We start from the raw sequence: 24,133 nt of genomic DNA, 5'->3' as shown, positions 1-24,133 counted from the left end.
TAATAATCCTCGTTTGTATTCCAAGGGGTGTATTCCACCAAAGTAAATACAGACATGCAAACTTCTAGAGAATTAATTGCATAATAAATGGAAACGTCCTAATGTTTTTCGTTCGGGAATTGGTTAAAGAATGTCAACTGATATGTTCGAATTTTAGACAGCGATGAGTTTTTTGCATGACTAGTTGTTATTGTAAAGGGGTTGGGAGTGCATACTTGAAAGGTTTTCTGATTTGATCACGATCACGATGAACTTTAGTTAAAGTAAGTAAAAAGTAAAATGCCAACTGAGCATGCAAAACAAATTATATTCTCATTCCTGATGAACACAAATATCACATACACTGTGTCCGTAAAGTATGGAACAAATTCATTTTTAGCTAAACAGGTCATTTTGAGAAATAATCCTGAAACACGTCGATTTTTGATGTTAATTTACCGTTTTTTAAAATAATAATCTAATATACAGGGTAAATTTCGTTCGAGTAATGACGCCACCGTCATTTTTTTAAATGGAACACCCCCATTTTGTCTCAATTTTCGGGTTACTCTAGCTGAGCTGATTACAAAAATGTATCACATGTTGATTCCAATTGGTACAGGGTGGACAAAAATACAGTAGTTGTGTGTGTGCTAATAAAGTAACGCTTAACATTCTTTATTAGGTAAATTAACAATATTATCAAAAATACTTATTGTCTAGCGGCAATTGGTTTAAATGTAACACCTCGTAGTTTGCTACATGTTTAGAGTAATAAAAATGAGCTGTTTCCAAACATGTTTGGTACTTGTGGTCTAGCAGACAGAATATGAAAGAAATTATTTCTTATCTACATTTATAAAAAACATAGTCGTTTAGTTTTTTTGTGAAATATCATTATTTGTTTAGTAATTTATTGATGTTCAGTGACAGTTTAGTACTACAATATTTTTGGTATTCGTGAATATTCGAATGATTGCTTAGATTTAATTGGAAGTAGAAATGGAGTTAAGTGTAAAACAAAGAATTGAAATATTTATGATGATTGGGTATGGAGACAGATCGCGAACTCAGATGGAAGTGTGCAATTTGTTTAATGATAAATATCCAGAAAGACCTATAACGCGTTCAACAGTCAGTAAGCTGGAAACGAAATTTCGAGAAACTGGTACGGTTGCAAATGTACGCAAATCAGGTCGTCCCCCTGCAAATGCTGATACAGCATTAGATGTTTTACTGAGTTTTGAAGAAGATGCGCACACTTCTGTTCGTAAAGTTAGTCGCGAAATCGGTGTTGGCAAAACAAGGTACACAAACTATTGAAGCTTGAAAAATGGCATCCTTATAAAATCAAACTTGTGCAAGAATTAAACGAAGATGATCCCGATAGACGACTCCAATTTTGCGAAGAAATGATGGATAAATGTCACCGAGACCCTCTCCTGATACAAAACATTATTTTTTCTGATGAGTTCACTTTCACGTTAAATGGTGAGGTTAACCGTCAGAATTGTAGATACTGGACAAAAGAAAACCCCCACTGGATGCGTGAGCATCATACACAATACCCTCAAAAGGTAAATGTATGGGCTGGAATTGTACGAAATCGAATCATTGGACCCTACTTTATCGAAGGTAATTTAAACGGGGCAAAGTACCTTGAGTTTTTAAGGGGGTATCTCGTACCTACTTTACGTAATTTATTTCCCAGCAGACGTAATCCTGGAGGTTTTGATGAAAGTTTATGGTTTCAACAGGATGGCGCACCTCCACATTATGCTGTAGATGTTAGAAGGTACGTAGATGAAATTTTTCCGAACAGGTGGATTGGTAGACGTGAACCCAGTAAATGGCCAGCGAGGTCACCAGATTTAAATCCTTTGGATTATTTTCTGTGAGGCCATCTGAAGAATGTTATTTATAAAACGAAACCAGCAAATATTGAAGATGTACAAGTGAAAATTCGAACAGAAATAAACAATATTACGCAAGAAACCATACACAAGGTTCAACAGGAATTTGTACACCGTTTGGGTTACTGTCAAATACAGCAAGGGCTGCAGTTCGAACATTTAATATAAGGTCATGTATTCCAGCATATTCTGTCTGCTAGACAATAAGTATTTTTGATAATATTGTTAATTTACCTATTAAAGAATTTTACGCTTTACTTTATTAGCACACACACAACTACGGTATTTTTGTCCACCCTGTACCAATTGGAATCAACATGTGATACATTTTTGGAATCAGCTCAGCTAGAGTAATCCGAAAATTGAGACAAAATGGGGGTGTTCTATTTAAAAAAAATGACGGTGACGGCATTACTCGAACGTTATTCACCCTGTATATTAGATTATTATTTTAAAATACGGTAAATTAACATCAAAAATCGACGTGTTTCAGGATTATTTCTTAAAATGACCTGTTTAGCTAAAAATGAATTTGTTCCATACTTTACGGACACAGTGTATATTTCAACAAGTGTAAACAGAAAATCATGATGAAGTTCAAACTGAAATGTTTGGAGTACATAATGAATGTAGACAAGTGATTTTCATATAATTCAAAGTTCACGTGAAAGTAGTTGTTTTGAGACGTATTTATCTTCTAATTTGTGTCTGAAAGTTACTTCTTTGCAAGATCTACATACTTAATTGTTTTCTTTTTTCCTTCCTTTGGGAGTTTTTCCAACATTTTTTGAATAAAGATGGAGAAGTAGAAAGCCATGAAGTTTTCTTCTATCTTAAGAATATACTTCTTTCAGTTCGAACTGGGTTAACTTGCGGAGACGGACATTCATTCAAAACAACACAGAACACTTAAGAATTCGTGACTTGGTGAATTACAAAAAAACTATCTTGGGATGAGAGTCATCCCAAGATAGTTTTGATATAGTCGACGTAAACGACAGTGTGCACTATTAAAGTTGGCGGCACACTCAAAGGACAAAAAAACAATACATAGAAATGAACCGGCTATGAATTAGTCCACGTGGACTGTAGTCTTGGCGGTTCGTATTCGATGATTTTTACTATCTTTTTTATGATCGGCTGAAGAGTCATAAAATTAAATTTGAAGTCATGTTACGGTGACGAATAGAAATCGGGAATGCGGGAATGGTTATCGCCACAATGTTTGGTGCAGGAACTGATCGCGATTCTAGTGTTGAAATTCGATATTGGTGCAGTTGTAATTACTTAACATTTTTGTTATCTGTTTAAAATGTGGCGTCCTTGGACAAGTACTAACAGTAATAATAACGAGGGTTATATCAACGCAGTGTAGTGATTCCAATAGCGATGGTAAACAATGCGAATAAGATTCAATGTACATAAGAATCTACATCTCAAGTTTGCTTCGAGGGAAACAAAGTATTACAAGCAACATTAGATTTGACCAAAATGCCTTTCTCAGCTGTACGTAAAATAGTAAAAAAAAACCTTATGAACACAAGACGCGATGTGATACAGAATTACTAAAACCTTTAGATGTTCATCTAATAAAATCATTGAAGAAAACAATATACAACTGTTACAAAAGCTATGAGATTCCTACAACTGAAATCATAACATGAGCTGCTGTGACAACACTCTTCAGAATTGGATAAAGAAACTAGGATTTAGATTAAAAATAATAAACAAACGTCAAGCAGTTATGGAAAGCAGATGAATAGTGGAATTGCGTAGGAAATACTTAGAAGAAATAACTGAATATAGACAAGAACAACGGCAAATTTTCTATTTGGATGAAACTTGGTATGACACTCACGACACAGTTACGAAGTGGTGGACTGATGGTTCGAGAACGCGTACGCCTAACATGCATGCAATAATCATTGTACATTGCGGAAAAAGTAAAGGATGGATTCCGAATTATTTGAAATTATGTGGAAAAAAACTTGAGGACTGCAATGTTGACTATCATAAGAACATGGAAGCTAATATTTTCGAAGAATGGTTTGAAAATACATTGATTCCAAATTTGGATGCGAAGTGTGTAATAGTTCTTGACAACGCTTCATATCATTCGCGACAGCTCATCAAAGTACCGAATGAAAATTCGAGAATAGATGAAAAATACAAAGTTTTTCAATGGATAACAATTTGTATTTTGAAGATTACTATACCAAAAACTAACTACTTGAAGTTTTACAGACAAAAACATTTGAAAAAGTGTATGCTCTTGAGAGTATTGCTGAAAAGTATGGACACACCATACTGAGACTTCCCCCCCATTTTTGTGTTTTCAATCCCATCGAGTTGATTTGGGGAAAATTGAAATGAAGCATCAGGCATAAAAATAATTTTCCAAAATTTGATAAGAAGGTAATAGAGCTAATTATAGAAGAAGTATCTAATATTACCGAAGAAGACTGGCAAAAAAGGATTAAAAAAGTAATTTTAGTTGAAAGAAACTATATGGAGATTGGACACTTCCATATTAATGGAGGTAATAAATTCATTATTGATTTACATAACGACAGTGATAGTGAAACAGAGAATATGGAAGAGGAATTATCAGAAGCTTTCGAAGAAAGTTAGTGAAGTGTTTTTGAAGCAATCGATTGTAAGTATATGTGAGTAAGAAGAATTCAGAAGTACTTTCAATTATCACTCTGTTATTTGAATCCCTACTTTTCCACTCACCTACATAAACGAAATATTTATTATTGAATAACGAAATTAGTTAGCTCCCTAACTATATTATTAAAGGGGACCGGTTGGAAAGTAGGTTGCACTATATAGTTTACTTGAACTATACTATTTGTAATAAATAACATAATTTTGAATGCTTCCGGCTAAATAAGGTTCGTGGTTCTGAACACTTTGATTAAACTCGTCAATAACGACAAAAATTTACTTGAAATAACAAAATCCTTAACACAATATTAATAATTCTGTCAGTTAAAACTAATGACTCAATTAGGAAAAATTTTAACGTTATTAGAGCGTGAATAGAGTAGATAACGGAATATTTAAAAAGGCAGACAATGCTAAGCGGATTTTTTAAACCGGGCGAAGATAACTAACTTCCTAGTAGACCACATCGATACGGTTAATGGTTTTTACGTTCCAAACCTTGAATTTCCCATCGAATATTACGAAACGGCAGAAGATAACTGTGCTCGATTTTCATAATTGCTTGATTATATTCCGCAAATGCAAATCGTTTCAATCCTTCAACCGTATCGATATAATTTGTTTAAAATTTAGATTTGCCAAAAAAGAAGGGAATGTTTATTCAACAACAATTTATAACTGCATAAGTTTCATTGAAATGAATACATCACACATGTAGTCTAACCGGACACATTAAAAAAATCTCTGCATGACTCCTAGGATCATTTGACTTTTATAATGAATGGTATTTCTGTAATAGTGATAATAACCTGGTATACAAAGTGAACTTTAGCATTGGAGCAAGAAAAACGTTTTGAACCAGTTTTTTTTTCCACATATAGTCAGTGGGCATCACCAACAGCGCAGGAATAACTTCACTGAAGAATCCTGCACTGACAGCTGTCGGATATAATCCAACGCCGTTCGTGGTATTAACCAGGAGAGTAGTTGTTTTCTGATAGGTGTCAGTCCATTAACTTATAGTGTAGGGAGTTGAGACCTGAACGAATTGTTCTTTTAGATGATCCAATTTCGTTTATTTCAATTTTTCACCTCAAACCATTAAAAAATCTTTTATTTTTCATTTTATCATCATTTGATATATGCATCAAATATAATTGTATATTTTTATCTATAGTATGTAGTATTTTACAGTTTTGTATTAGTACCATCAGTGGGTATTTATTGCAAATATAGTCTCCCCAAACGACTTTTGGAGATCTTTATTTTGTTTTGATATGAAATTATTTTTTTCACATTTAAGACATCTTATTTCTTGACAACTTCTAACATGCGCTTCCAAATGAAATGTATAGGCAGACCTCTTGAGTCACTTGAGTTTTACGAGGTCCGTAACAAGACTGGTTACGAAAAAAGGGTTTTATTATAAAAATTATTCTACATTCGAATGCTCCCCTACATTCGAATGCTCCCCGTGTTAGGAATCACACGTTAAAAGGTAATAATACCTCGTTAGTCCTTAGCTCGCACAAGTTTTCCAACTTCTGAGAGTTGTCGTTCGTATGGGGACGACAGCTGAATAACGGAAAAAACAGATTTTAAACAGATTTTTTTATGCCCCCTCCCCTCGCCACACACCTTTCCATTGATCGAAGCAGTACTGGAAGTTTTCTTTGGTGAGGGCCCTTAGGAGCTCTGGCGTTTTTTGCTTTACCGCTTCATCGACTCAAATTGGGTCCCTTTCAAAGCAGATTTTATCTTCGGAAACAAAAAAAAGTCGCACTGTGCCAAATCTGGCGAGTACGGCGCGTGTTAGAGCACTGGAGTGCGTTTATCGGCCTAATACCGCTTCACAGATAGCGCGTTAAGGGCACGAGTTGTTCTTCCACAACTCGAGCCGTTTCTTACGAACTCGTTCTTGCAGTGTTGTCAAAACTGACAAATTGTATCTGGTTGACAGTCTGACCTTGTGGAACCCATTCAGTCATTGCGATACCGTTAATGTCGAAGAAATGATCAAGATTGCCTTGAATTTTGATTTGGACATCCTTGCTTTTTTGATTCTGTAAGATTGAAGATTCCAATGCATCGATTGCCGCTTTGCTTAAACATCGTATTGAAAAATCCACGTTTCGTCGCAAGTAATAATGTTTTTCATCAGTAATCTTTCAAGGATATCTTCGCACATACTTTTGTTATGTGTAATTCCTCGTGTTAAATTTTTCTAACCGTTTCTTTATCGGCGTTTAAAGCCTAGGCACCTCATTACCAACAAACAGTATCATTTACAGCTCTCGCTTTTTATTCAAAGTCACATTTAAAGTTCTTGCTGGTGTTTATTGTATATCGAGTGGTCCAACGAAAAGTATGCACCTTGCTTTTCTCCTTTTTTGTAACTTAACGCAAAAATGCTCGGACTGGTCAATTTTGCTTTTGAGGGGGACACATTTTAGATGTATTTTTCTACCTGTGCCGTCAACCCCCTAGCGAGGGTGACTAACAACCCTAAAATTTTAAATGGAAAGTGGGGTCGAGTGATATATCATTTGAAAGGGCACAAAATTCTCTTTCCAATGATACCTAATTTGTTGTATTTACTTGAATAGTTATAAAAAAAGCAAGAACATTTACTCGATATTTTTGGTGTTAATGAAAATGCGGAAAAAACGGCATTTTCATCACTACTACATTCCTCAATTTCTCTCGTGCGTTTTTTGGTTTAAATAACAACAGCAGATAAGTGCACAAAAATAATTTAGGCAAACGTTCGTTGATTCAGTTCGGTTGCTTTTGAAATTATTTCAACTTAACTGTAAAAATGGTTTATTCCATTCCTGAACGAGTTGAAATTGTTAAACTTTATTATCAACATAATAGTTGTGCTAGACTTACTGCTCGCCTCTTTAATAACAGTCATCCCGGGAAAAATGTGAATGATTCGTACGTTGCCAAGTTAGTCCAAAAGTTTGTCGATACCGGATCTGTCTGTAATGTGAAACACCAGCCACGGAAACCGATAAGAAATGAAGCAGTGGAAGTCGCTGTTTTGGGACATGTTGAATTGGATTATACTCAAAGTACCCGTCAGCTTGCTGCAGCCTCAGGTGTCTCCCGTTTGTCCATAATACGAATAATAACAGCCTATAAATTTCATCCGTACAAAATTAAATTAGTACAGGAACTCAATGAAGATGATCCTGATAGAAGGCTGCAATTTTGTGAACAACTGAACCAACTACTAATTGATGATCCGCACCTATCATTCAACACATGCTTTTCCGATGAGAGTACATTTTTTTGAATGGAGCTGTGAATAGGCATAATTGCCGTTACTGGGATGACAGTAACCCACACTTATTCCGAGAGGTCCATACCCAGTACCCTCAAAAAATCAATGTCTGGTGTGGCATATTAGGTAGTCATATCGTAGAGCCACTTTTTATTCCTGGGAATTTAACTGGTGAGGTCTAACTGAACATGCTTGAAGATACAATTGATCCTCTCATAACAGAAATAATTGAAAATGACCAAAATCATAATGATGATCGGCTTCATTTCCAGCAAGATGGAGCACCTCCTCACTATGTTGCTCCGGTAAGAGAGTTTTTAGATGACCGGTTTCCTGGACGGTGGATTGGAAGGAGAGGCCCCTTCGAATGGCCTGCCAGGTCACCTGGCAGGCTTTTTCCTTTGGGGACACTTGAAAAATAAATGTTTTGCTACGCAGCCCGAGTCCATAGAAGATCTTCGTCAACGAATTACAGCAGAGTGCAGAAGTATAACACCTGATATGCTACTGAATGTTAGGAATAGATTTGAACAAAATCTGTATTATTGTATGGAAGCAAATGGGTCACATTTTCAGCACTTGCTGAAGTAGGATTCTACTAAGTCAATTACACATTTCAAAGTACTGGGTTGTAGTTGTTTTTTTTCATAATACCTACATGTTTGAGTGAAATACAACAAATTAGGTATCATTGGAAACATAATTTTGTGCCCTTTCAAATGATATATCACTCGACCCCCCACTTTCCATTTAAAATTTTAAGGTTGTTAGTCACCCTCGCTAGGGGGTTGAAGGCACAGGTAGAAAAATACATCTAAAATTTATCCCCCTCAAAAGCAAAATTGACCTGTCCGAGCATTTTTGCGTTAAGTTACAAAAAAAGGAGAAAAGCAAGGTGCATACTTTTCGTTGGACCACTCTGTATAATACATTTGTAACAGAATTCAATTGTATCTATATCTATTTGGGATGCACCTTTGGTGTAGTAATGAATATTACTGCAGTTTTTTCCCAGCACCATTCCATTATTTTAACGATTTGGTATTGGGAAGAAACTCCTGTAATATTAATTAATTAGACTGCTGTCGTTAAACATATATTTAGAGTACTGTGAATATATATAGTTTAATTGGTTGTTGCCTGAGCTTTTCCTCCAGAAAGTTTTTGTGTAATGACTCATCCCCCCTAAACAACACAAAACTCACAACTCCAAAAACCCATCATATTCTCCGATTCCACCTAAAATGGAAACACAAATAGAAACCTTTTTCCTCGCACTCTCCGGTAATATAATTACACCCCCCCTCTCCACCAATAATTAATTCATCGGATCCATAAAACTCGGAAGTAGTTCGCCCGCAAAAATGTTGAGCCAATGTAATAAAAAGGCAATGAAGAAGTTGTCGAGTGTGAGAGGAAAGAGGGATTCGACGGATAATTTCCAAGATTGGCCAGCTCTAGCGAAAACGCCATCTTGTTCTCTTTCTGCTCTTTCTCTCACCCTCTCTCTTCTCGACCGCGTTATGCGATTAGCTTTCCGACATCCGGCTTTGTGCGAGAAACGAAAGAAATTGTTTTCATTGTCCGGAAACTATACTTTTCCGACGATATAGTCGAGTTTGGGTGAGTTAGATGGATAGATGACCTCTCGAATTGTAGACATTCGAAGGATTCCGGTGCAGGCGAGAAGAATTGGAGCGGTGATGTTTCTATTCGGTTTGAGATTGAAGGATTCTACTGTTACTTATGAAGTTTGACAGACGTCTGAATTGTTCTTTTTTAGTTAACCCTAACCTTCAAAAGACACGTATATAGATTTCACAGCTGTCAAACTATTAGTTTGTGGGATAGAACATTTTGTGTGAACTAACTTTTGTTAGTTTCAATAAAATGGATAACAAGGAATTTTGTGTGTTAATAGATCATTGCTTCATTAACACACGACTTTCGGACTTTGCACCAGAGAAATCAACCGTTGAGAAATGGTTTGCGAAGTTTAAACGACGTGAAATGAGCACCAAGGACGATGCATGCAGTGGACGCCCCAAAGAAACTGTTACCGATGAAAACATCAAAAAACTACACAAAATAATCTGGGATGACCTCAAAGTGAATGTGATGTAGATAGCTGAGGGTATGCGAAAGCTCTATTCAAAGTGGGTGCCAGGAGAGATTGCAATCGACAAAAAGCAACGAATTGATGATTCTGAGCAGTGTTTGAAGCTGTTTTACCATAGAAAACTCAAATTTGTGCGTCGATATGTGATAATGGATGAAACATGGCTTCATCATTTCATACCAAAATCAAAACGATCGTCATATGAGTGGAGTGTGTGTGGTGAACCGACTCTAAAGCGTGCAAAGACGCAACAGGCGGTTGGTAAGGTAATGATATCAGTATTTTGGGATGGGCATGGTATAATATTCATCGACTACTTCGAAAATGAAAAAAACAACAACAGTGACTATTAGGTAGCGTTATTGGAACGTTTGAAGGACGAAATTGCGGAAAAATGGCCTCATTTGAAGAAAAAGAAAGTGCTATTTTATTAAGACAATGTATCGTGTCACAAATCAATGGAAACGATGGCAAAATTGCATTAATTAGTCTTTGAATTGCTTCCGCATCCACCTCATTCTCCAGATCTGACCCCAGCGTCTTTTTTGTGTTCTCAGACCTGAAGAGAACGCCCCCTGGCAAGAAATTTAGCTCCGATGAAGAGGCAATCGTCGAAACTAAGCCTACTATGCTAACCTACGAACTTTTCTGCCCAACTTTCATGTCAGTTTGATGGTACTTTCCTATCTATACTTACGAACTTTCTTATTAGTCAGTGGGCTATGCCCACTTGAAGACTGGCAGTAAACAAATCTAAAGAAATGAACTTTAAACGTTGAAGCCAGTCTCGGATATACCTACACAGTAGGTTGAGTGGACTGACGCCTATCAGAAAACAACTACCCCCCTGGCTAATACCACGAATTCATTTCATTTCTTCATCATTTTCTTCAAACAGACAAAAGTTGCTTCACTCGAAAGTATCTCACGAACAAATAGTCAGACAGCTGTGAAATTTGTACACGTGTTCTCTGTAGAGTAGGGAGGGTGAGTGTACGCTCACAGCACTTAGACCACATGTGACCCATTGCACATCCTCCCGAGGAGTTGTCCTCCTAGGATCCTGTCCTTTCCAGGTAGGTGGACAGGTCACTAGGAGTCATCTCCTTTATATCGGCAGGTGTAGGCCAAGACTCGCCTAACACACACTCTCTATGGATTACTGTTAAGCGTAGATTTTTCCTGGTCATCGCCAGACAATTCTTCCCAGCCTCACAGGGTCGCCCAGGGTGATCCTGGCAAGAGTGCATCCTTTGATTTCATCCCATCTCTTTATGGATTGAGCATGGGTATGACTTTTGGCTAGTTCCGCAATTGTCGAAGTCATCAGGCCGTAGATGCCACTGGATCCTAAAATTCTTAGTCCAGCCACTTCCTTGGCTAAAGAGTCGGCAATGCTATTACCTTTACTCTTGTCGTGCCCTTTAATCCACCTCAGGATAATGTTATTATCTACCGAGGCTTTGGGTAAATCTTGGTGGCACTATAGTACTAGCTCTGAGGTAACACGTTGTCTGTCTAATAGGGCTTGTCTGCTTATTTGAAGATTATGGTTAACTAAAAATCATATTGATTTGATACTAGTAGCGCCATCTGTATGTTAGCCTACCTACTTTTCAGCCCACCTAATATCTGTAATAGGTATTAGAAATATGGTAGAATAGTGTAGACATTTAGGGGTTCCAAAGGATTTGACAGACGCAATTTTTGAATATTCTACATATGATATCAACTTTTACTTATTTTATCTGAGAGAGAGCATGGATTCTGGATATCTTGTTAGAACTAGAACCGCTGATGCTCTCTAAGTATGAAAGTCACGTTCTATACATTCTTCTATACGTTTTTAATCATATACATTTTTTTTGTCTCAAATAAAAAAAGACTACCAGAAAACATCCTCACCCTGTTACTGCCCCCATAGAAACCAAACTCATTATCGAGATAAAAGTAAGCAACTGTTATTCATTCTTTAATAAAACGCTCCCCTAACGCGTTGCGCCGTCTGAGGGGGCTTATTCTGCATTTTGTTGACGAAATGCACCCTTGCTTTCTTGCTAAACAATGGCCTCCTCGACCCTAATTGACTATGGCTTGACAGGATCTAATGAAAGGCATAGCACAGAGATCTGGATTAGCATCGGGGTGAACTTGTTTAATGCCGTTATCTGGCGCATAAAAGTTGTATGGAGGCAGCGAGGTGCAGCTCTATTTCCGCATTGATTAATCCTGTAATTGTATTAGGCTGTTACGTGTCGGGTTGGTGAGAGAGGGTTAACTTTTCAGTAAACAACATTTTCTAATTGATGTTTCGTAAATATTTCGACGGTTTTGAACGATGATGAAATTATAATTACATAGGGTCTTCCAACAGAGATTTCCGAACTTTGACAATTGGTAACGGCCATCTTGTTGAAGCTACATCTGTCAAATTAGTTGTCAAATCACTATGGACGGATATAACATTAAAAAAAACGTGCAAATAAAAATGTTCTATCGAAATGGGTGTTCTGTTCAGGCAAAGTACCGCGCGCTTCGCGCTACCCAAAGGATTATTCCCCATGTGGTGGAGTCCAGTTGTTCAGCAAACGATCAACTAACGTGGATGAAACGCAAAATCTGCAGAAAACGCCGCCGCTGCCTGTGAGAGAGTGCAGGAGAATCCGAGGCAGCCGATTTCGCGTTACTCATAAGAACTTGGCCATTCGCAGTGCAAACTACGCGAATTTTGCGTCGTGACTTAGGCCTGCACCCGTACAAAATTCAACTGACCCAGGAACTGAAGGTAAACGACTATAGACAACGACGTATGTTCGCTGAATGAGCTCTATTATGGGCGTTTGACATGTTTCGAGAATGTTTAGAAATAAAGCGAACTAATGTCCGTAGATTTTTCCATTTTTGAAGAGGAAGGAAGATTTCAGCTTCCGAAATGTTAAGATTAGTATCTGTAAAATTTCTCAGCGATTTTCTCAGTACAAGTTCATAGGTGCCACAACTAAATGTAAATGCCAAGAACATGTTTTGAACACCCTACAAGTATGAACATGAGAATAAAAAAGTTGTACTTACGATATATCCTTTTCCTGAACTGCATCTACTGCTGGCCTGTAAAAGAAATGTAAATTGATTATTTTGAATAATCAAATGAATTAAAGAAAAAAGGAGTATGGTCCATCACATTTGGGACATAAATATTCACTTTCTTGCGGTATTAGCTGCCAGTTATCAAGTGCATAAGTATATCATGCTTATTATCACAAATTTTATTAGTTTTGACAATATTGTTATTGATCAGTACAAATGCAACGAACTATCAAAATTGAACAGCAATTGTTTATCTCAATTATTAGATTTGCAATTTGAGAACATGGCCAACTCCTCAGTTTCGAAATCTCTTTACCCTGCCTGCATATTCTTTATCGGGTTGGCAGAGAAGGAAAATAAGTTAGAAATGGAAATATTTGAAAAAACTGATGAATTTATGCAGAACAACGTTATTTCGAAACTGACGTCCATCCCAATACGGAAAAATTAGCGATAATTTGGTGAGTAAATGGCTAAAAAAAGAGGAAATTCATCTGAAATCATCTGTCAACTTTGACATTTGTTTATATATGTATATATATATATTATGGGGTTTATAATAAAAATTTGTGTTTTTACGAATTATCCAATGTTATTTGCAAAAAACAACAGTAAATAGGTGAATAAAGGTGCAGTTGGTTTGTTGGCTACAAAAAGGATAGTTTATAGTGTTCTACAGATTGCTAGAGTGACTTTTCCCAAAAACTCGTTTTTTTTTATTATAAAAGAGCATATCTCTCAAAAATATATTTTCCGTACAAAAATTTCGCTTGCTATAGTGTTTTTTTCATGTTTTGAATCAGCTGTGCAAATTTCATGAAGATCCTGAAGGTTACCGTTTTCGCTACCTTTACCGAACGAATTAAATGCTCTTGATTTGAAGAACCCTTAAAAACACAGAGAAAATAACAACGTAGATGTGTGTAATCTGTTATATATCACAATTTATACTGAAGATGGCTTAGTTGATCATAGATTCGACATATTTAACTCATTAAGAGATTTTCGCTGAACAGTTTACAAAACCATAGCACATTTGCTTTTTCAGGCGCGTTAATACATGTATGAACAAGCTTGAGGACGCTATTTATAAACTGTGCAAATTCAGCGTTTTCATATATGTGTGAACACGTCTGAGGAAGCTATTGTATAGTGAAACACGTGTTTCACAACAAATTAACTTCTTCAGGCGCGTTAATACACGTATGAACAAGCCTGAAGAAGCTGTCAAAATTCACACGTGTTCATACATTTGTGAATACGTCTGAGGAAGCTATTGTATAGTGAAACATCTCAAGCGAAAATCTCACAATGAAAAGTTTTGAAAAGCGCACACGTGTTTCACTACACATTAGCTTTTTCGAGAGTATTAATACATGTATGAACAAGCTTGAGGAAGCTATCTGTAAATTGTTGGGATTTCAGGCGTATTCATACATGTATGAACACGTCTTAGGAAGCTACTGTATAGTGAAACACAATCTGAGGTTTTGAAAATTGTTCAAGCGGAAAATCTCACAAAAATTTAGAAAAGCGCAACACGTGTTTCTCTATACATTAGCTTCTTCGAGCGTGTTAATACATGTATGAACAAGCTCGAGGAAGCTATTTGTAAATTGTCCAGTTTTCCGGCGTATTCATACATGTATGAACACGTTTTAGGAGGCTATTGTATGTTGAAATACGTGTTGCTGTTTTGAAAATCGTTCAAGCAATTATCCCACAATGAAAAGTTTAGAAAAGCGCAACACGTGTTTCCCTATACATTAGCTTCTTCGAGCGTGTTAATACATGTATGAACAAGCTTGAGGAAGCTATTTGTAAATTTTCCTGTTTCAGGCGTATTCATACATGTATGAACCGTCTTAGGAAGCTATTGTATAATGAAACCGTGTTGCGATTTTGAAAATCGTTCAGGCGAAAATATCACAATGAAAAGTTTGCAAAACCACAACACGTGTTTCACTATAGAGTATCTTCTTTGAGCGTGTTAATACATGTATGAACAATCTTGAGGAAGCTATTTGTAAATTGTCCAGTTTTCTGGCGTATTCATACATGTATGAACACGTTTTAGGAGGCTATTGTATGTTGAAATACGTGTTGCTGTTTTGAAAGTCGTTCAAGCAAAAATCCCACAATGAAAAGTTTAGAAAAGCGCAACACGTGTTTCCCTATACATTAGCTTCTTCGAGCGTGTTAATACATGTATGAACAAGCTCGAGGAAGCTATTTGTAAATTGTCCAGTTTTCCGGCGTATTCATACATGTATGAACACGTTTTAGGAGGCTATTGTATGTTGAAATACGTGTTGCTGTTTTGAAAGTCGTTCAAGCAAAAAATCTCACAATGAAAAGTTTAGAAAAGCGCAACACGTGTTTCCCTATACATTAGCTTCTTCGAGCGTGTTAATACATGTATGAACAAGCTTGAGGAAGCTTTTTGTAAATTTTCCTGTTTCAGGCATATTCATACATGTATGAAGACGTCTTAGGAAGCTATTGTATAATGAAACCGTGTTGCGATTTTGAAAATCGTTCAGACGAAAATATCACAATGAAAAGTTTGCAAAACCACAACACGTGTTTCACTATAGAGTATCTTCTTTGAGCGTGTTAATACATGTATGAACAAGCTTGAGGAAGCTATTTGTAAACTGTCCAGTTTCAGGCGTGTTCATACTTTTAATATATAATACCTTAAGTTCGACAATGTTCGAAATATCTATACTCTGTCCATCTAAGCAAAATAGTGCTCCAAAACAATATCATGCATAGTGCACGTGATCTCTCAGGCAGCGCTGCTTGTACAGAGTCGCACTAAGGAACGACCAAAATTGTATTTATTTTTTTTAATAATATGCGGCTGGGGATAGAACATTTTTATAGATGGAGTGTAGAGACACAAATTAGCAGTTTCTTCAGCCGTATCAGTTCTAGACATTTTAAAAATTTTAATATTTAAAACAAAACAGGCGTTAAATTGTAACTGACCACTCCGCCACTGTAACAATGAATTCCGGCAGCCGATTGCAGTTAAATCTGATTGGCCATCGTGACGAGGCTTGTTTATTTGATCCAATAGATGGGTTACTGTCTTTGTAGGCTGGATATAGTTTATTATACTATTTATTACGCCAGGCCCGGATTAGCTCAAAATGTACTTCATTGACTAAGAAGAAGAACAAAAGCAAAATTTATTTTTCTAATATAACGAATGAAGGTTTATTCAAAGCTGTTTCGCGATTGTATATTTCTCAATTGTCCTTGATCGTATTGAATAAAAAATACATGATTCGCGACTTACATCACTCAGTCTATCCCTCGAGCTGTCTGCATCTCTTGGAGCCACCGATGACCCAGTGAGGCGTTCGGAGGCACGGCCACTGTCATCGCTCGTGGCCGGGTCATGGTTTAATGTCAACCCCTGAAAAAAAAATTATAGATAAAATACGATAATAATCAATAATTTTTGTGAGCATTTATAATCCAGTCATTTTAGTATACACCTTTATTAAAGTATTTTGATGACAAATTGAAAAATCGACATAAATATCGTGCCGGCTGAAAGTTATTGAAGTTCAAAGGTCCCTTCGGCTTGCTCGAAGGTCAAGAATTGTAATTTAGAAATTGTTCATTGCTCGATTGTCTATATAAAATGTCTGTTGATCATCCATTGTTCTTTTGTAATCGACTGCAGCTTGTCAAACGTAGGAAGAGCTTTCTGAATTCCGTCATGGTCCCGCCCACTAGATCTGCATTTGTTAGAAGACAGTGACAGTGAGAGATAGGAAGGAGAAATAGAGAAAAAGTTTTCAAGTCTCTTTCTAACATTGCTTTAAAAAGTCTCAACAGATTTGAAATCTATGAAACTAAAGTAAAATGAATGCAATATTAAAAATATCAAGACCAAAATATTCGGAAGAGTTCATTAAGGAGAAGAAAACAATATAAAAAATGAATGAGAAAAAACAAACAATGAGTATGGAATTCAAGGAAAATATGAAGGCTGATTTTTAAAGAAAACAAATTATTTTAACTTGAAATGTCAATGTTAGTAAACATTAAAAATGAGAAAAAATGTAGGGATACTATTGAAAAATACGTTAAACAAACCTTCATTTCGATTGTTAGTAAATACAACCGTCTTCAGGTCCTAACGCTTCAAAGATAATTTGGAAACTTTATCCTTTCGCCTTCCGGTTCAGGGCGAAAATCTTGCTCTGATGCGACGTTGTTTAATATGTATCCAGCTTATTTACACTTCCACTTGGAGTTATGTCGATGAGTCCAAACATGCTCTGCCATTCTCAATTTACTGGTTTCTTCGTTGTACGTTTTTCTTGTTATCACCAATCTATTGGTTTCACTGACACCGCACTCACATGGTATTCAGTAAATGCAATTCTTTTGATCGGAGTCCGTGTTTGGTGACTTGATTTTTGTGAGGCTGCTACGGATGTTGTTCACGAACTTGAAGCCGTTCCTAATGTTCTACTTAAAAACCCAATTGTTTTCATTCTCTTTGACACCCGCTCATGTCAAGAAAAGATAGTTTCCTTGCGAGACTGTTGTTATATTCTGATCAAGGTCTGTTCCAGGAGATTGTTCAGTGACCATTCTGTTGATGATGCCTATACATCATACATACATACAGTGCTAGTCAAAAGTCCCCTCCCCCCCTCGTATCTTTTGAACGGGTATACTTATAATAATGAAATTTGGAGTGTGGAAATAAACGGATGTAGGCTTCTTAACTGGTCATAACAGGTGACGCAATAGTCATAAATGACGTCACAAGGCCACTGTGACCAAAAATTTTAAATGGGATCCTATGGCAAGTGACAGCTCGTTTGAAAGGTATTGAAAATACCTATTCAGTTATACCAATTTTGTTTGGGTTTCGGCTGATTTTGATTGATAAATTGAAGAAATACGAAAATTATAGTTTCGCATTTAATTAATAAAGATTTAAGAACCAGTTCTTATAATAAGTGTTCAAAATGTGCTCCATCTACTTCCTGGCAGTAATGCATCCTATTGCTAAACTCTTGTCGTACTCGTCCCAGTGTGTCAGCGGAAATTGCCCTACATTCTTCAACAATTCGTTGTTTCAGAATGGCAATACTGTCAGGTGCTGTAGCGTAAACCTTAGATTTCAAGTACCCCCATAGAAAAAAATCTAATGGTGTAAGGTCCGGTGACCGAGCTGGCCATTTGATCGAACCTCGTCGTCCAATCCATCTACCACGATATTCTTCATCTAGGTAACGTCTTACTGCACCGTAATAGTGTGCAGGAGCACCATCTTATTGAAACGTTATTTCCAAGTTGTCGAATTCATCTGGATTATCTTCTAGAATTTCAAGAATTAACGCCTCAATATCAGTTTGTAACATCTCCAGATACAATTCACCGGTTAAGTTAGCATTGAGAAAAAGAGGCCCAACTATGTGGTTTCCCAAAATACCTGCCCAAACATTTACTTTTTCTGGAAATTGAGTATGTTTTTCACGAAAGATGTGAGGATTTGTGTCACTCCAATACCTCACATTTTGAGTGTTAACATTTCCATTGAGAAAGAAAGTACTTTCGTCACTAAAACAAATTGTCTGTATGTAGCCTGGTTGTTGGTTCATTTTATCGGACATAGTTTCACAGAATTCTAGTCTTCGGTCGGGGTCATCATCTGAAAGTTGGTGCACCATTTTTAATTTGTATGGATGAAATTTGTTTTTAGCCAACACCCTATGTACTGTCCTTTGACTGACTTCACAGATAGACGCAACTTGGGCTGTGGAAGAAGTAGGGTTCACTACCATTTCTCCAAGTATGTCAATTTTTTTGTCATCACTAATTGTTGGTCGACCAGATCGTTTGGCATCTTGAACACTACCTGATGCTTCAAACTTCCGAAGAAGCTCCCTCAAATAAACCCTCGATATAGGGCGATCGGGGTACCTCTCATTAAACAGTCGTTCCGCTGCATGGAAATTGCTTCTACATTCACCAATTATTAAGATAGCTGCTACTTTGTCGGCTACAGTACGTACCATTTTGCCTATGTAAACACTTAAACGTCTCGTTAAACAATAGCTCAGGTAAATTTTCAAGGTATAAACACTTTTCATAAGTAGATAATTCAAACACGTCAACCTTTTTGACAATGAACCAGAGGCGTACTTTAAAATCTTTATTAATTAAATGCGAAACAATAATTTTCGTATTTCTTCAATTTATCAATCAAAATCAGCCGAATCCCAAACAAAATTGGTATGACTGAATAGGTATTTTCAATACCTTTCAAACGAGCTGTCACTTGCCTTAGGGTCCCATTTAAAATTTTTGGTCACAGTGGCCTTGTGACGTCATTTATGACTATTGCGTCACCTGTTATGACCAGTTAAGAAGCCTACATCCGTTTATTTCCACCCTCCAAATTTCATTATTATAAGTATACCCGTTCCAAAGATACGAGGGGGGGAGGGGACTTTTGACTAGCACTGTATATTTCCTTGCAGATACTTCCTCTTCGTGTTGCATACAGAGTTTGAATGGACGATCAATTAGGGTATTAAGGGTTCCTTTCTTGGTAGATATGTGATGGTTGGAATTGCATTTTAGATACTTTACCATGTGATTGGGTTTTTGTTACACAGGGTGTAACAAAGGTACGTTAAAATATTCAAGTGACGTATTCCTAAGATAATTTTAAGAAAAAACGTCTATATTAATTTAAGTCCGAAAATGCTTCGTTTCGGAGACACAGGGTGTTGAAATTGATTTTTTTGTTCGTTTTTTCAAAATAACTTTTGCAAAATATAAATTATTTGCGCGAAATGTGGTACTCGGTTTTTTTGACTTGGGAAATCATAATTTCGTATTAATTTTCATATAACATCTAGAGGGTGCTGCGAACGGAGTCATTATTTATTTCAAATTGCCCTAACTTTTTTGACAGTAAACTTTTGGTACTTCTCATGAAAAAAATTCAACTCCCACACCTTTTCCAAGTACACCTCCTCAACAACGATGCAAGTGATCGTTTTCGAGATATTTACAATTTTCTATATCGATGCATATTATTTAGCTCCTAAGTGACGTTGCTTAGAACATTACAAAAACTAAGTATGTGATAGCTCGTCAAAATAAACAACTTTTTCCTATAAAATGTTTATTGAAAAATCATTCGTTTTTGAGAAAACAAATTGTTGAAATTTTTCAAAACAGGATTGGTTTTTGTCATAAATTTTTTGCAGTTTTAGTTATTTGTATTTCGAAAACGAATGATTTCTCGAACATTTCATAGGAAAAAGTTGTTTATTTTGACGAGATCCACCACATAGGTACTTAGTTTTTGTAATGTTCTCAGCAACTTCACCCTAGGACCTAAATAATACGCATCGATATGAAACATTGTAAATATCTCGAAAACAATCATCTTCAGCGATGTTGAGAAAGTGTACATTTTTTACTTGGTAAATGTGTCGGAATTGGGTTTTTTTCATGAAAAGTACCGAAAAATTACTGTCAAAAAAGTTGGGGTAACTTCAGGTAAATAATGACAGTGTACGCAGCGTCCTCTAGATGTTACAAGAAAATTATTACGAAATTATGATTTCCCACATCAAAAAAACTCTGGGCACTAAATTTCATGCAAATAACTTAATTTTTGCAAAAGTTATTTTTGGAAAACGAACAAAAAATCTATTTCAACACCCTGTACCTCCGAAACGAAGAATTTCCGGGCACAAGTCCTCGTCTTCGAATAGCTTTCTCTGTATGACTTCAAGTGCTTCTTCGACAAGTACATTGGTGTTCAGACTTCCCACATCGAAATAGATTTATTATAACTACCCCCTTAAAATATTTCGGCCCTGGTATTTTTTATATTTTCACTAGTTAACGTTTTCTTCTTCTTCTCATAGCTTTCAAATCTGTCAACACCTTTTCAGTGAATAAAAGTCCAAACCTCAAACATCTACCGAATGCGTATTATTAGTGCCTTTCATTGATTTTTTCCGTCATTGTTTCTTTCATTGCGACAAAATCAACTGCCCCGTAAATTACTCGATAAAAATCCGCAACATTATTTTCGTGGTCATCGTCGCCACCCTCTAAAGGCCAATAAACCCAGATAACGTTTTGCATTATTTATTCGAACGCCCGGGGGTTAGATTACATTTTTTCCGGCGTGCGGCAGGGCTAATTGAAAGCTTCCCTTGGGTTGGTATGCATAGCCGATAATCCGCGATGTCACCGTGAATGATTTAGTTTTCTCGGTGCGTGCGTTAGGTTTTGCCTTTTGTGTGCCGCCACCCAGGGGACGGGGAGAGAAAGATGAACGTGCGACCACATAATGCGGGTCGGCGATACCCCCGCTTTACGACTGCTAACACCAACGCTAACGTTGATAACACGAATCAAGTATTTTTCAGCCTAAAATGAGATGTGAGTGAAAGAATACACGGCCCACGAGGGTTGCCTTTCATGTTTTTACAAACCACCATTAGATGGCATTATGGAAATATGATAATGTTTCGCGTCAGCTAGGGGAAGTCAAACTAGGGTTGCGCAATGAAAATTGTAACGGAATTGTAAAAATTCAAAAGTTGGAGTATCGAACCCCCATCAATGAACTACTAATGAACTTAAAAACTTTATATTGTGCTCTGATAGATGCAATAGTTATTTCTTTGGGTGTCAACACTACGAATAAAAATTGAATCACTAGAAATTTTGCTAAAAAGGATTCTGAAACTGATTATATCGAAAAACTGGAGGTATTCCTCTAATGAATCGTACAGACTGTCAGGTAATGGATATGAGACAGCTATATTCTTTCTGTACGAATATTAAAAAACACTTCAACAAAAAACAAGCAGATATTCCTAGACACGATTACAACACACCGAATATAAAAAAAACCGTCCCACATGGTGGAAAATCGATATCACAAGGAGCATACTCGTCTGTATTAAAAAGTACAACACGATACCGACAACAATACAGGCAATAAGAAAAAGATGTGAGATCAGAAACGAACTGAAAAAAAAATCATTTCACAAAATGAGAGAAATAAAATAACTGTTGGATAACTATTAGAAAACCCTGAACATTTTATTTGAGCGATGACAAAATTATCACTTTTGATTTCAATTTGATGGTGAGAGTTGATATTTTAAAGTATTCTTCAAAAATAAAAAAAAACACTGCATTTATTTTTATAATAAGACTTTTTGTATTTTGAGAGGTCCTAACGATATTAGAACAATAATATATGGGAATGAGGTAAGTACGGAGTCAATAGTGAAAATCGGGGTGCCTCAAGGAGCACTGTTGGGCCCAATACCGTTTCTTGTGTACATGAACAATATAGCAAAAATAGATGGTCTAGGACACCTTATTTGTTATGATGACGACACAGCCTTCATCAACGGTCATTAGTCAACACAAATTTGTCTCTGAAACTACACTCTACAAACTGTCACAAAAATGTATGTGTGTGTTCTACTATTAGAAAAATATCATCAGTTAAATATTTAGGGGTAGTCCTAGTCCAACACATACGATGGTCTGATCATATCATGCATGTGAACAAACGCCTTTGAACACTTATACACAGTTTTTATTCTCTAAGAGACATCCTCTCCAGAAAACACCTCATAATGCTCTACAACTCTCTAGCCGAATCAAATCTGTCTTACTGCATCACAATATGGGGTGGAGCTTTCAACAACACACTGAACATTATACAAACAACACAAAACTCACTATTAAAAATCATCCTAAAAAAAAATAAACGTTTTTCCACCGATAAGCTATATCAGGAAGCAACTATATTAAATGTTAAACTATTATGCACTCATCAATGTTTAGTGCTTACTCACCATGTCAAACAATGTATATTCAATTCTAAATTACTCTGATCAAGCACATGGCAGACAGACAATTTTGCCTGGGCTAATGCGGTTGCTCTCGAAATTTATTCTGAAGAGCTATACGTTAAAATTCGATACTTTGTACTCTAATTTGTTTGTATGTGATCTACTAGATATCATCGATCAGAATTTATTTATATTCCAATACATTTTTCTTTTTTTCATGTCGTGTGTATCAATTATTTTTGAGTTTAAAAATTTACGACACTTCCAAAATACAAATCATGAAATTATAAAACAACTTCATTGATTCCAGTGGCTCATTTGCTTTTTCAGCTGCAGGATCACATCAGCACCACATCATCTGAAGATCTTGATCTGCCAATGTCCTCTCTCTCATTAAACAAAATGTAGGGTGTCTCCAGAGACTCCAATAAATTCAATACATCGCCAGAACACTTAGTGACACGACTATCGTCAAACTTAAACCAGTCCGTTTCGTCTTTACCAAGGCGTAATAATGCCCAGATTCAACGCCAGAACAACAGTGAACAATGACTGCATGAAGATTAATAGTGGTCCGCTAGATTGAAGTGTTGCATCTGTTTCGAACCTTGGTGCTTCCGTCAGAGGTTGAGTCATGTTTGAAGATCATCAGAGTTATTATTAGATTGACTGGTGCCTCAGCTATACTTGTTTTCTTATAACAGCCAGTTAGTTTGGCACATGTTTGGAAATTTAGTCGATCATCACCTGTTAAAAGTTCAATTTTCAGATGATTCAACAATAAGCTTTGCAAAGACTGGTTATTAGTCATATTAAGAAACGCTAGTTGAAGTTTCAGAAATTCACATACGTTTTTGATGCCCCTTGAACATTTACTACAAAGTAAACAAGTGAGGATTTTTCCAGCAGAAAATTTACAAACACAAGACGAGATAGACTGTACGGAATCATTCAGTCCAGAGCGGTAAGGAGTATTGATTCTGTTATTGTTTTGCTCACGAAGAGTATTCAACAAGAATCCCAAGAATTCTGATCAATTCTCTTGTACTAAAATTCACATCTATATTTAGTTTCACATTTACATTTACTATTTTTGTTTCTGAAAGCGAAACAAGTGATATATCACTTATCGCTTCCTGAATTGTGTTTTTTATTCTACCATACCTCTATTCTATCAATAGCTCAGATA

The 24,133-nt window shown here is 36.4% G+C and overlaps 1 protein-coding gene across 4 annotated transcripts in view; it reads right to left on the bottom strand.

The window, feature by feature from the left end:
* Positions 1 to 24,133, bottom strand: part of tay (tay bridge kinase) — a 237,708-nt gene that overhangs the window by 152,811 nt on the left and 60,764 nt on the right. For all 4 annotated transcript variants that reach the window (XM_074175828.1, XM_074175830.1, XM_074175827.1 and 1 more), the window contains exons 3-4: positions 16,365 to 16,484; positions 13,043 to 13,078 (exon numbers count right to left, since the gene is read on the bottom strand). In XM_074175828.1, coding sequence (XP_074031929.1) covers positions 13,043 to 13,078; positions 16,365 to 16,484 — 156 coding nt within the window. The remainder of the gene's footprint in view (positions 1 to 13,042; positions 13,079 to 16,364; positions 16,485 to 24,133) is intronic.

Source organism: Leptinotarsa decemlineata, unplaced genomic scaffold, assembly GCF_025532065.1.
Source record: "Leptinotarsa decemlineata unplaced genomic scaffold, Ldec_3_MD MMD2_tig00001393_RagTag_RagTag, whole genome shotgun sequence".
Classification (NCBI taxonomy): domain Eukaryota; kingdom Metazoa; phylum Arthropoda; class Insecta; order Coleoptera; family Chrysomelidae; genus Leptinotarsa; species Leptinotarsa decemlineata.
This window is presented reverse-complemented; position numbering and strand designations above follow the sequence as displayed.